This window comes from Tetrao urogallus (genome assembly GCF_951394365.1).
Source record: "Tetrao urogallus genome assembly, chromosome: 2".
Taxonomy (NCBI): Eukaryota; Metazoa; Chordata; class Aves; order Galliformes; family Phasianidae; genus Tetrao; species Tetrao urogallus.
In genome coordinates this window covers 85575807-85590571 of record NC_136814.1, presented here as the reverse complement: position 1 = coordinate 85590571, position 14765 = coordinate 85575807, and the positions used below count along the sequence as shown (strand labels likewise).

The window sequence follows — 14765 nt, the reverse complement described above, 5'->3', positions numbered from 1 at the left end:
AGAAGTTTGCTTAATAATTGTTAAAAAGTGCACGGGGCAGCCACAGTTCTGCGCTTTGCCGCCAGGTGTCTCACTCTACACACCAAAAAACACTGCATCAGCAATTTTAGATAAATCCACCAAGCAAGGATCCCATAGGCACAAGATTTGCTAAAGCACTGGTAAAATACCTCTAAAGCTTTACTCTGCATTCAATTGCACAACTTGATCCCATTCATGTTTACTCTTCTCTTTTCCCTCCAAAAGCAGTCTAAGGTATGCTGCAGTTGCTAAAAAGACTTCTGCTTTTCTTGGTTCTCTGCTTGTTTGGTCTGAGGTTGATGACATCTCCGCCGTTAAGGGTATCAGAATTCTGGTTGGGGTGACTCCCAATGGCTGTATTGAAAACACCTACAGAAATTGAAGGCAAGAAGAGCATTTGTATTTCTTCCCTCCCTGCAGCATAACACATTAACACCTAAGATGCACTAGTTACTAACTCATGGTAGTTCACCTCAGAGGCATCTACAAAACAAAACAAGAAACCAAAACATTTACCTGTTTTTCTGGTCAATTTTGCAACTAAGTTTGAAGTAGAGCCAGGTGGTATGACTGGCCAGGCAGTATTTAAAGCTAGTATACAACACCTGTGTGTATATGTGTAATTCAAAGGGAGCACGTGCACTCATCCAAGTAAGTGCATGCTACTAATTGCATGGCAACAAAATTATGCTTAGCTGAGTAATACACAGAAACATAGCCATTTTGAAGTTAGAAACTGCTGGGATAAAGCTATGGAAGAATGACTGAATAAAAATGAAGTGATTTAAAGAAAATAAATGAAGAAACTCAGGCTTTGTTAAGGGCTGCAGAAGTTTGGTGTTGTTCTACTCAAGAGAAAGTTTACAAGACCTTTTTATTATGTGCCAGATTCTTTCATAGTGAGTCTCTTACCAAAACAAATGACACCAACACTAATTGCATTAAAGAAACCCAGCAAATACCCCTTCTCAAATCCTCAGACAACATTTAAAAGAATTTAATAAAAGGACAGTAGCCAAACATTAGCTAGAAATTTCACTCCAGCTATTTGGCAATCTTGTAACTGCAGTCACAAAGCTATTTTACAAAAGGAAAGGAGACGACATATTAAGACAGGAAGGCAGTTATCAGACCACAACCACCATATGACTCCTTAAGGCAGCAGATGAGACCACAAATGTTGATGGCATAAAATACAGTCTTTGGAATTTTGTGTTTGTGTGCGTGTGATTTCTTACAGCATACATACCAATCTTGTTGCTGCTTGTATGTACTAGTTCTGGTTCTTCAGCTGTTTGCTGCTTGAGCCTTTGAAGATATTTATCAGCCAAATACTTAAAAACTGGAATGGTAAAAAAACATACATCAGAGTACACTTAAAAATAATACCTATATCAGGAACACCACCCTAATATCAACTGCTGCTTGCTGACCAAGGCCCATTTCACACATCAGATTTAACACAATCTAAGGATTCCTTCTTGGCAGGCCGATGTATCTGGCCAGGACCCAAACGAGTCAATGTCAATCCAGATTTGAATATATGCATTAAATAGTGAGACTTGGGAATTACTAAGGTACCACCAATAGACAAATCACTGCAACAGATTCTAATTTTAGTGTACTTTATTTTAATATAACTGAACTATGAAATAATTCATACAAATTGTTTCTTAACTATTAACAATCAATCACAAATTAATCTGTTCAGCAATTCGTACGTTGTAATAATTGAACTTCTATGTATGCACTTTTAAGAGCCCACTGCTCACTGACAGTCAGTAGGGCCAAGAAGCCCAGAAAACATCGGCACTTCTAAATATTGAAGCCCTGCATCATTCATGAAATAGAAGGGAAAGATGTACACAAAGAAACTGCCGTATCACAGTGATATCAAGCAACTGAAGAGATAAGAAGGATTGCCAACAGCATGCAAAAGCAACAAAGAGATACAGTGAGGACAGGACAGGTAGCACCTCTGCCTGCCTCCTACCTTCGGTTACGTTGAGGTCCTCCTTCACAGAAGCTCGGTAGAACCTTAACTTTAGCTTTTTTGCCAGTGCTTCTGCCTCTTCGCTGCACAACAGAAAACGACTCCATGAATACTAATTTCTATCGTTTGTCATCATAAATATTAATTTCTAGCATTTGCTCTTACAGACAAAACACTTTGTGTCAGAGTGAATGTGGTAACTTAGTAGGCTAAGAAGCTCAGTCAAAAAAAAAAAGCTGATTCTTAATTTCTTCGTGGTATTTTACATGCAGTACTGTAAGGAACTGCAGTACTGTAAGGAATTGCATTGCAGTGTTTATTGACTTTATTCCCAAGGGTCCTAAGGCGGCTGTCAGTGAAATAAAAAAGAAAGAGGCTGCAATTAACAGAGCACTACAACAGAACAATTACTACTGGAAAGTCAAAATAAACAAAAAGTGCTTCTTAATTTTTTAAATAAAGCAGAACAGTTATTTGTTTTCTGTGAAGGGAAAGGCAATTTGTGCTAAATTTTAAGGAAAAGGTGAGGAAACATGAGAACTTCACTACAGGAAATCAAGGAAGATGGAGCTACTGAGGCAGAGGTTGCGTTCAGAGAACAAAACACGAGTGATGTACCAGAAATACAGGAGGAGTTAAAATGTGATTTTGCTTTTTGTTTGAAAAATCCTCAGTATTCTTTGCAGAAGGAGTAGAAGCTGACTTATGTCATCAGTGAGAGCAAACAGAATAAAGCAAGCCAGTGCAGGAAATGACAAAAAGAATTAATGCACACCTCTCAGGAAGATGGTAGCAATAACAAAGTGGAGAATGATAAATCATGGCATGTTTTCCAAAGGATACTATATTGTGGCAAATAAAAGCTAGCATTTGTTAAGCTAATTTTATGGCAGTAATGAAACTGAACATATAGACAGAGGCAGAATGAACTGACAGTAAAATCTGTAAATAAAAATATAACCAACCAGCATCAGCAACAGTCAGTTTGAGAATATTAACAGACACAGATTTCTATAGTTACAATATTTGATAAAAATGAGCAATAAAAACAAACTGAAGGAAAGCAGAGCAAAGAATATTAAGATACTTATTCAAACAGCTTGTTTCAAACCTCTTGACCATTTCAGCAAGCCTTCACTAATCAAACTGCACAACGCACAGCAGTTCAGCAGTAGAAGTAAGCTTTAGCAGGAGAGGAAGTTAATATAGTCTTACGATTTTTGATTAGATAAAAAAAATAATCGTATTGTGGCACAAGGAAACTCTTGGTGCTTTTGCTCCATTTTTCAGGTTGCTATTTCAGAAGAAGGAATGAAGCTAAGAGAAGCTTCCTACCTGGGCAAACATCTGCCCAAGTAACTGCACTCCTGAAGGAATACCAGCACCTGTGCTTCCAAGGCATGTCTGGATGCCGGGCTTTGGTTTGATAATCTACAGATCAAAGTCTTCACCAGGAGCCCTGCTTGTGGCAGGGGGTTGAAACTAGATGATCATCATAGTCCTTTTCAACCCCTTCTCTATGATTCATTCTGTGAACTCCCACAGACTTTTTTTAAGCATTTGTATAGAGGGGCAATACACTGCTCTTTAAAGAAGGAGGTAAAAATCTTACTTCTTTATACAAGAGTCATCCAGAAGATCAATCTTATTCTGCACAAGAACTGTGGGAATGTCTCCAACTTCAGTCATTACTTTTTCCTTCCAGGTAGGGATTGCTTTGAAGGACTCTCTGTCAGTTGTAGAAAACACAAGAACACAGGCCTGGGCTCCTAAAAATACACAGACCGATTACAGATGCATAAAAATCAACAAACATTCAAAATCATATTGAATATATGTAAAGTACGAGAGGTTTCTCCACTAAAAGTCCCCTTTTGCCACCAGCCTGTGATGAGCCAATGATTAGGAAACTCCCCAGATGAAAAGCACTAAGCTGCCATGTTATTTCCACCATTATGCCCAGACTCAGCTACCCTTCAAACCATTTCCAACAAGGTGCACGTGCGCAGGGGAAGGAAGAGGAAGGGTTTTGGAAAAGACTGGAAAAAGAGAAAGAGAAGTTTGCTTACTGCTCACTTTTTCAGATAGCTTAGGTGGGTGCCAAAACAGCAAATATTATTCATTCTTCAATATCTGTAAAGTGCAGTTCATGCTATTCTTTATGCTACAGTAATTTGGACTTTGAAAGTCAGAGAACTTGAAATAACCCCAGCTTGTCTACCTTAATGGAAGTTTTCCTACATTCTTTAAACACTCACGTGTCTTTAAGACCCTTCTGATTTTGTTTTATACAGAATAAAAACTACCCTCAGAATTCCAAATTAAGCTATACCAGCAAACAGCAGCAATGCAGTCTTTCATAATCCTCTCTATCTCATTACTTGTATTTTAAAATTCTGCTTGTTTTCCCTAGTGTTCACATCATATTCTAACCTGATGCGCTTCCACTCAAGACCCTGCAAGGTATCTGCAAATTATTTTTCCTTCCAAGGCTGGTTACTTTGTCACTACTGAATTTGCACATCATCTCACCATCGAGATTAATAAAGCCTCTCAAGCTCTTGGAGCTGCTAGAGACGGGAATGTTTGAAGGGCCCTCACCACCTGCAAGCATCTCCTTGCTCAGTTTTAAGACTAACAAATGGAGTGAAATTTTCACTCCAGGAACTTTTACTCCAGCTCTCTTTCCATTCATTCCTTCTGAATGCTAAAACGCAGCAATAACTTGGCAATAAAGTTTAGAGGGAGAAGTCCCAGCATTTCTGTAAGTAAAAAGAGGGTGGCTTACAACATCATATTGCCTTATTCAATTTATATGTAAAGCTTCTACAGTGCAGTGGACAGGGACAGTGAAGATAATGGTCAGCTTGGCCATACTGCTTTTTAAAAAGAATCATACAATGGTGTCTAACTAGGTGTCACAGTGAGATGCTTTTGGGGCCTTCCAGACTCCGATATTTGAAGGTTTCTGCCAGGAAGTTATTTCAACAAAGTGCCCTTCGTAATCAAGTACACCCGAGTGTCAACAATGGCAAATGATACACACACATGTAATGGTGTACTTCCAAACTTCTGCTGGAGGTTTTGATCACTGGCTTCTAAGAAATGCCCGAATTTACTAATCCAATAATTCTGAAAAATACTTATTTAAGAAGAGAATAAAACATGGCTTTAATATGGCTTCAGATCTCAGCAAAAGGACAGAGGCCTTACTAGGTCCATTCTTTTCATAGAATCACAAAATGGCCAGGGTTGGAAGGGACCTCAAGGATCATGAAGCTCCAACCCCGCTGCCACATGCAGGGCCGCCAACCTCTCCATTTAACACTGGACCAGGCTGCCCAGGGCCCCATCCAATCTGGCCTTGAACAGATGTGTCCCCCTGGGGACAGGGCATCCACAACCTCTCTGAGCAGCCTGTTCCAGCACCTCACCACTCTCTCTGTAAAAACTTAAATTTTAACTTTTCATCTTCCAAGAACACTGCTAAATACTCAATATTTTAATCGATTTTCTTAAACGAGTTTAAGAAACTATAATATCTGTGTAGGAGCTCCAGAAAAAAAAAGAAAAAAAAAAACACACAAAAAAAACAGGATTTAGGCATATAAACACCATTCTATATTTAGTAAATGGCAGCATCTAAGAGGGTCAATAACATTAGTATCTCACTGACCCACACCAAATGGAATCCTACACTACTTGAGAGGTTGCATATAACAACAAATACCAGTAGCAAAGGCACAAGACAACATCAGACAGAAACAGAACAGCTGAAACCAGCAGATCTTCTGCACATATTTAAAGTTCTTTTGGAAGAAACTGTTTCATAAATCTTTGTCAGGTACTAAGGAAAAAGGACACTGCATTTCTTTCTGCGTGATTACTACTTTGATAATCCTCATCTCATTATTTAAGAAGGTTTTTCAGCTGGCTGGAGTCACCGATCAGATTGCCATACCTAGGCTGATTCAGGAAAAAAATACCACTAGTACCAGCACTTGATGCAAGTAGAGCAAAAGCTTGACAGCTGAGGAGCCTCAAAGATTCTCAGCAAACTGCATCATCCTCATAGACTATGTAACCATATTTTCTCCTTTTATAACAACACACTGATTATATAACAGAAAACATATAAAGAAATTCCTTGCCATAGATGAACACAAGGATGAGCGCACACACAAGAATTTATATCTGGAACCTATTTGTTTCACTCTTCTGTTCTTGCCCTTACTTACAAGCAGCTGAATAGCAGACTAATGAGTAAGATGCATCCCTTCCATCAAAAACCTACCAAGTGTCTGCTCAAGGCAGCAGTGGTAGTGTTTGGAGGAGAATGCAAGCAGTAAGAAGTCATCAATACTACCTTGAAAGATCTGTAGCGTGAACGCAAGGCATGGTGCTGCTAATGACAGCCACTTGTGTATTTGCTTAGCATATAAATGAAGCACCAACCTGCTGAGAGAATGCATGGTTCACACAGGACACAAAAAAGTGTAACTTGTGAGAAGATGCATGAATACAGCACAAAATAGAAAAATATACACATACAAAGCTTCCTTCAACTCTTCCAATTTAAGTTTTTGGACAGTTTGAGTCCTGGCATGGTATGTGATCATAGGTATGCAGCAGTGCTGGCTGCACATCATCACCTGGACAATAAAACCACGTGACAGATCTGGTGTCAGCTCTAAATTTATTTCTCTGCTAGGCTGAATGAATTCAGTCCTTGGACAAGGGCTCAGAAACAGAAGCATTTATTGTATTGTCATGGATAAGCACCTGATTCCTGAAGAACAGACAATGCACAACGTTCCAGGAGAGTATGTAACCCTCACTGTAATGATAGCAGTCAGTGGGACAGAGATCTGAACGAGGTGCAGACCTTGGAGTAACAGCCAACACTTGCTCTATCTTCCTTACAGGCATCCTCCCCTTATCAGCAATAGAATGCACCAAAATCCTTGTACTTACAAAGTAAACTTGATCTTTAGCTTTATAACACTGTGCTAGCAGACCTGTTGCTAAACAGAAATTCCATTCCAGCCTCTTAAAATTTCCCTTGTCTTTCAAAGTTTAGTGCAGAATAGTCACTGCATCGAACAGCTCAGCATAGTTAAGATATCCATCGCATAATTTGCAACATGTATCCACAGGATGACTACCTGCTGCTCCACAACAGCCTCTTCAATACAAAAATCTCAAAGGCAGAGTTCTACCTGCACCGTGAGTCATCAGCAAGACATCAAGATCTCCAGGCAGATTATTTCTTAAACCACCAGTTTTGATGCTAAGGGAGGAGATTGATACTCCATGCTTTAGCATGGCACTGACAGTCATTAGGAGAAAAAAAGCTTTGGCTTGAAACAAGTGATACAGAAGCTCAAAGATAATCAAGTCCTACCTTCTGAAATTTATACGCTCAACTTGTTAGCTGTAAAACAACAGAATGGTCTATTTTCATAGGAGGATAGAAAGAAATAGAAGTTTCTTTTGCTGAAGAAATGGTAGCCAACAATTACAAGGGACAGCAGGAAATACTACTTTTTAAAAAAGTAGTTTATCAAAATTACCATGAAATACAAAAAGCTCAGAAAACTGTAGCACCCTAGAACATTAAGGCATAACTATCAGTCACAACCTGAATTCCCACCCAAAACTCCAGAACAACTGCCTTCAGTTATTTTAAGAGAGCATATTGGATCAAAAATAGGTCATCACATAAAACAAGTTAAGTTTGATTTTGAGTTAGGTTGCTTGAAATACTATGTAGGAGTTTCTGTACAGACATTTGCCTTGTTCTGGTCTATGCTTTTTTTCAAAGGACAATATTGTATAAAGAGGCACTTAATCATGGAGAGGATTGTACATAAAGGGGAAATACATTCACAGACTGAAAAAGGGGAGCTAAACATACTTTGCAAACACAAAGAATTACTGAAATTCTTAATCCAGAAATAGGAAAATATTTTAAAGACAGGTTCCAAACCCAACCAACTACCAAACATGGTATTTTCACCTCTGTAGTAGGCCTTAGTTATTGCATCAAATTCCTCTTGACCTGCAGTGTCCCATAACATTAGCCTGACATCTTCATCATTAACTCTGAAATAAATGACATGGTTCTGCGATTAATACAAAGCAATTGGCATAGAAGCATTTCCACCTCTACAAGTAAAAAATAATGTTAATTTAACATAGTAAAAACTTAGTATTGGTGATGGTTCAACTCCATACTATACCATGATGGAGACTAAATCTGTAGTGTAGATTGTTAGTTAATAAAATCATGCAAATGTTTTATCATAAGCACTTCCACTTCAAATAACTAAAAAGAGAAAATCTCAACAGATGGTAGAGCACACAAGAAACTAGTAAAAAATCTTAGAATAAGAGAGGTTCAAAATTTTAATTTTGATTTACAAAATTTTTTTTTTTCTCTGTAAGAGAAAATTGAGTTCATGAAATTTTTTACCACAGTTCAAAAGAAAAATCAGCTCCCTTGACTTAGCTTTAGAGACTGCAGGCTTTGTGTTTCAAGTATCCGTCAGTCTTAGGATTACAAGAGAACAAAGAAACAGAGGGGAATGTAAAACTACATAGCATGACATCTGTTTGATACATACTGGATTTGTCTTTCCAGGAAATCTACACCAATAGTTTTCTTGTAGTCCTTTGTAAAGATCCCCTTGCAGTACCGCTGAATCATACTGGACTTCCCAACAGCTCCATTTCCTACCACTACCACCTTGATGGCCACTTCCATGTCCTCTTCCAACATCTCTGCAGCTCAGGTGACTCTCTGGCTTATTCACCAATCTATCAATCCTGTAAACAAAATAAATAGCTGCATTTATAAAAATACTGTGAACAGAAGAGGAAAGATGATTTCACCTTAGGATTCTCAAAGACCACAGAATCATAGAACAGCCTTAAAGAACATCTAGTTTCAAACTCCTGCTGTGGGCAGAGCAGCCACCCACCAGCTCAGCTGCCCAGTGCTCACCCAGCCTGGCCCTGAGCACCTCCAGGGATGGGGCACCACCATCCTCTGAGTAAAGAATTTCTTCCTAACATCTAACCTCCAATTAAATTAGTTTAAAGCCTTTTCCCCCTGTCCTATCACTATCAGGCTGTGTAAAAACGCTGGTCCCTCCTGCCTGTAAGCTCCCTTCAAGCGGTGTCAGGCTGCACTCAGCCCTCCCCACAGCTCTCTTCTCCAGCCTCAACCAGCCCAGCTCCCTCAGCCTGACTGCACAGCAGAGCTGCTCCGGCCCTCCCAACGCTTCTGTGGCCTCCTCTGAACCCACTCCAAAACCTTTTAAAAGCAAGAACCCGCCCTAAAATGCTTCTTTTTAAAAACGTTTAAATCTTCACCCGATTGACGCTGGATGCACGCAGCTCTACATTCAAGGCTCCCGCCCCACAACGCAGGATCTCACCCCACACGCAGGGCTGCCCCGCTCCCTTCCGTTCCTTTCGTCCGTGCCCACCGGTACATTAACCAGAGACAGACCCAAACCGCTGAGGTACGCGGGCAAAGGTCACGGCGCAGGCAGGCACATCGGACAGGGAGAGGCTTATATAAACCAGCACCTCTCGGTGGGAAGATGGAAACGGGAACACCGTCCATGCTGCAGCCCGTGAGGCGCTCCCGCCCCAGCCCTCCGCCTCTCCCGCCGGCTAACGCTTCCGTACCGCCGCGCTACACACCGCTGCCCGCTCGCTCAGGAAGCGCAGCCGCCGCCCACCCAGGGAGCCCAGCTTCCTCGAGGACCTCACGGGCACCCCCCGCCAGCGTTCCGCCCTGCGCCGCTCTCCCCCGACCCCACTCTCCCTCTCACCGACTCCTGGAGCGGCGGCGGCTCCGCCTCGGAGACGGCGAGGAAGGGAGGGATGGAGGGAGGGAGGTGGCGGAGGAAGGGAGACGAGAGGAAACCGCTCGCTGGGGCCGACCCAACCCGGACGCACATCCCGGCTCCCCAGCCCGGAAACGCCGTCAGGACCGCGGTCCTGTCTGGGAGGTGCCCGCCCGCAGCCCCCGCCCCCGGCTCCGCTCGATGCCCCCACAGGGCTGGGTGTCGGGGCCGTAGTACAGCCCAGCTCGCCAAGATCCACCCTGCGCCGCCTGCCTCTGCCCAATCTCCCGAGGGGTCTGTCAGCATCAGGGGCTGCCCTCAGGCTTTCCTCTCTCAGGGTAATTATTATAGCCAGATGGTGTTCTGTGCATGGTGTTCTGGGTATTGTCTAGAGCTCTTTCCATGTCTGTAAGACATTAGGACAGAGGAATGGTTTGGGTTGGAAAGGACCTCAAAGCCCACCCAGCGCCACCCCCCTGCTGTGGGCAGGGCAGTTCCCCACCAGCTCAGCTGCCCAGAGCCCACCCAGCCTGGCCCTGAGCACCTCCGGGGATGGGGCACCACAGCTCTCTGGGTGGCTGTGCCACTGCATCACCGCCCTTGTAGCACATAACTTCTTCCTTACATCTAATCTAAACCTACCCCCCTTCAGAATAAAGCCATTGCCCCTTGTCCTATCACTACATACCCTTGTGTAAGAAGTCTGTTTTGTGAAGCCACTGAATGTTATAAACTGTTAACGTGCATTGTGCAAAGTGTTAAAGGCTTTGTTCTGCTTCTGAAACATACTCCACTTGTGTTTTTCAAGACGTGAACAAGAGGCTGTATTTGTGTGCTCTTCAAGTGCTTACTTTTGTCTATATAGTTATCTGTGGTGATCATTTCTTTCATGTTTGGTAAAACCTGGTGCCCACAATTCAGACATGAATTGAGCTTGGTAGGAAATAAAGTGGGGAGATGTGCAAGATGTGAGATAATCTTACTTTGTTACCCACAGTACACTGAATTCCTGTTTTCAAAGCTTTATATAAACAAACATATATAAACAAACTTTTTATAAGGGCAGGTAGCAACAGGATGAGGAGAAATGGTTTTAAACTAGAAGAGGGTAGATTTAGACTAGATATTAGGAAGAATTCTTTACTGTGAGGGTGGTGAGATAATGGAACAGGTTACCCCAGAGGATGTGGATGTCCCCTCCCTGGAAGCATTCAAGGCCAGGCTGCGTGGGGCTTTGAGCAATCTGGTCTAGAGAGAGGTGTCCCTGCCTATAGCAGAGGGTTGCAACTAGATGATCTTAAAGATCCCTTCCAACTCAAACCATTCTATGATGCTATGAAATTGAGTATGTTTTAGCTTAATTATAGTCTTAAGATCTAAGGATGTTCCATTTTTTTTCAGCTGGTGCACTAAAAGGCATTCCCTGACTTAACACACCCTTTTTGTATTGCAAGGCACATCTGGTTGGCTGCAGAGACCACTTCTATTACCCAGCCAGCACTTTTGCTATTCATGTGTTACCAAACAACACTCAGGTGTTACCAGTTAAAAGCTTCCTTGCACAACTGAAATGGCTTTATCTCCTCCCAAGGCTACATTTTTGTTCTCCAGAGTGAGTCAGTGTTGTGTATACTTGAATAAATGCCTTTTCAATGAGCACGTTTTGCTGCTGTACTTCAAAAGAACAGCTAAGCTGTATGCATTGTGTTTATTCTGTTTTGTTTGTGCTAGTCTCAGCAGCTAGGTTGCTAGTCTCAAGGTCTATTCCGTGTCACAGCTTTTGTGTGCTAAAAGGCCTTGAATTACTGAACCCTCCCATTAACTTTAAGAGAAAGTTATGTGCACAATGCTAAAGTAATCTTGCATAAACAGCTATGCACATTGGGAAGCAGATCAGTGCTGTGGTAGTAGATGTGCCGAGGTAAGACAGCGTCCTACCTTCTACTTTGTATTCCCCTTTATGGGCCTCTGAGAGGTCACGTTAATCCCTTTTTGCTGTACTGTTTCACCAAGGTCACCTGTTCAGACAGTTTTTTCCACATTTCTCCTGTGATTACTGCTTTCTAAGTCAGATTTTACATGAGCATATAATCCATAATAATTTTTTTCCAGATGTATTACATTATACTTAACTACAATTAAATTACTTTGACTGCAAAGCACATCAGATCGATCTATAAGAGAAAAATAATGCCATCCTTTAATATGGTCATCTGTTTGTTAAATGGCAAGCTTTACTTGAGTATCACTGTCTGTATTATCAATAAAAATGTTAAATGATCTTTCAGTAAGAATCCTTGGAAAGCCAGTTGGAGTCCCTCTAGTTGCTGACTTCTCTGTCACCACAGCTATGTTTTGATATCTCTCAGGGAGCCAATTCAGTGTATCTGCTGTATGCTCTGGTTCCTGGTTTTGGTTTGTGGTTTTTTTTTTGCAACAAAATGTATACATTTCAGCCAATGAAATTCTGAAAAAAAAAACAAACAAAAACCACCAACCAGCATCTTCTTTATATCTATGAAAATGCAGTGCTTGCTGTACTTAAGTCACTATATTTGTTAACGTTACAAGTGTTTTATCAACAGAATCAGAGAAATTCAGTTGTGTTGCATCAAAATTCTTGTAGTTCTAACCATCCTAATGTTTATTACTACCATTATTAATGCAGTATTATATAAATCTTAGATATGCCCATCAGAAATAACAGGGATATATAAGTTGAAGTTCTGAAACATGAACAGTTCTGAAAACAAACAGTTCTCATGCTAAGGGCAATAGATGGTGTGCTTGGAACCTTGGTTGTAAATAGGTTAAAGAAACCAGTTGCCAAGTGATGCACTCAGAATTATCAGGTGCAGGCAGTACACTGTGTGATGGCCAAGTAGAATTTCTAAATACAGTTGTTTCCATTAACGCCATGAAGCTCAATGAAAAATACTTGATCTGTGTGCTGTGTGTGAAGGAGAGAAAAATGGAAATAAATGGGGACAACATCAAGATTGAAATGCTACATGTTAGTTAATTCAGTTCTGTCTATTGGAGAATTGTGTTGTTTTAGCACTTGCTCTGGCTTACTTCATCAGGAAGTGCATTTAGCTGAAGAAAATGCTGAAGGTGTTATATGTATATATGTATACTCAGAGTTTCTGATAAATTGCCATTAGCAGTGTTGTTTGCAGTGATGGACTTGTTTCTCTTTTCTGCTCTTGCTACTTTATATATCCAGTGAAAGAAATGTCATGTCTGCTTGAGGAGGGGTCTGCCACCAAACGAGGAAATGAAGGCATTGACATTAATTAGGTCACAGTTTGAAAATATTTCATATTATCCATAGAGTTGTAAGGGACCCCTGAAGGCCTCTGTAGCAGAAATGCTGAGTCACAGCCTAAAACAGTGACTGAGCACCTGGTGGGAAGACAGGGCTGACACAGGGGGCCTCAGGTACATGCAGTGCAGCTGAGTGACTGGAAAGGGTGGAGCCAGGATTCACCTCAGACCTCATATAAGGGTTGGCAGTGGATGTGAGGGTATCTTGTTGGAGATCCCTGCTTCTGAAGGTGAGTAGCTTTGTTGTTGTTGTTGTTGTTGTTGTTGTTGTTGTTGTTGTTGTTGTTGTTGTTGTTGTTGTTGTTGTTGTTGTTGTTGTTGTTGTTGTTCATTCCTGTGTCCATGGTAGCTCTACTTGGGCTTGTCCTTATTTGCTGCAACTGAAGACTTTTCCACCCCACTATTATTGCCATACTTTCTATCACATTGTAGCATTACAGCGCTCTAGCCCAATTCCCCTGTAACAAATAGGGGTACTATAGCTAGATCAGGTTGCCTAGGGCCTGATCTAGCCTTACCCTTTTTTAATTAATTTGTTGTGCCATTAGCTGAATTTCTGCAGTCACTGGCACATTACACATAGGTGAAGTGGTTGTCATTGGCAGGTAAGGGCTCTACTTAGAAGTTTTCTCATTTACATCTTGTTTCCCCCACGTTTGTTGAGGTTCTTCTTTGATGTCCCTGAAGGCTATGTAGGAAATACATGATTTGAGGAATAGCTTGCCTGACCTTTTCTCTCGTTTGTGGCCTGTGACAATCACTAAGATGTCCATACCATGCAATGGCATTTGAAACTTGCAGTGGTGAGAGCTAGAATAAAGAGTACACATGTGGATCCCTCTAACTGGTCTTGTAATGCTGTTGCCAGATGTTGATTTATAGGAGAAAATTTTCAAGGAGTGGAGCAATTCGTAGCTGTCACATTAGTAGAAGCAGAAAACTTCAGCTTTGTCTAGGAGTCGTATGTATGCAAACTATTTTTGAATTTACATCCTGTGTGAGAATCATGTAACCATTTTAAATTTGTTGTTAAGATAGAGGGTATCACCACACTGTACTGAGGAGTCAGCATCTTTGTATCCTTGTTTTTGAAAGCACTGTTGTGCACGTTACAGATGTTGCCTGCTGTACCCTGTAGATATTTCTTAATAGAATGCAGTTCATGTGTGGGCTGCCATGTTAGGAACTGTTACACTGATTCAGCCTGTGAAATTTAGACCACGTCAGCTGAAAATACCACAAAGAAGATGAATGTCAGAGATCGAACTATTGTATTTCAGGATGTGCTTTTTTGAAGTCAAGGCAATCTGAATATTTCATGGCTACTACCTAAAACACAAGCATTTGGGAAAAATATAGCTACGATCTAGGAATGGTCAGGAAGAGATGCATTTATCGTATGTTATAAACTTGTCTACATGATGTCTCACCTGGTTTGTACTGTGAAATGCCATGTTTTATACTCAAGATCCATGGAGAAGTGACCGCTGAACTCTGTAATGATGAGATTAGGGATGTATATTTTGAGATTAGTACTGATCTGTAGGAATTTTATATTATTGACT

At 41.1% G+C, this 14765-nt stretch overlaps 1 protein-coding gene across 1 annotated transcript; it reads right to left on the bottom strand.

Moving 5' to 3' along the window:
- Nucleotides 1-250: 250 nt before the first annotated feature.
- Nucleotides 251-8795, bottom strand: RAB23 (RAB23, member RAS oncogene family; the record flags this gene model as incomplete). The annotated part of the gene is made up of 6 exons (XM_079532636.1): nucleotides 251-390; nucleotides 1271-1363; nucleotides 2015-2097; nucleotides 3627-3783; nucleotides 8034-8119; nucleotides 8641-8795. 6 exons carry the CDS (start codon nucleotides 8793-8795, stop codon nucleotides 251-253), a joined length of 714 nt encoding a protein of 237 aa, XP_079388762.1.
- Between the last annotated feature and the right edge of the window lie 5970 nt (nucleotides 8796-14765).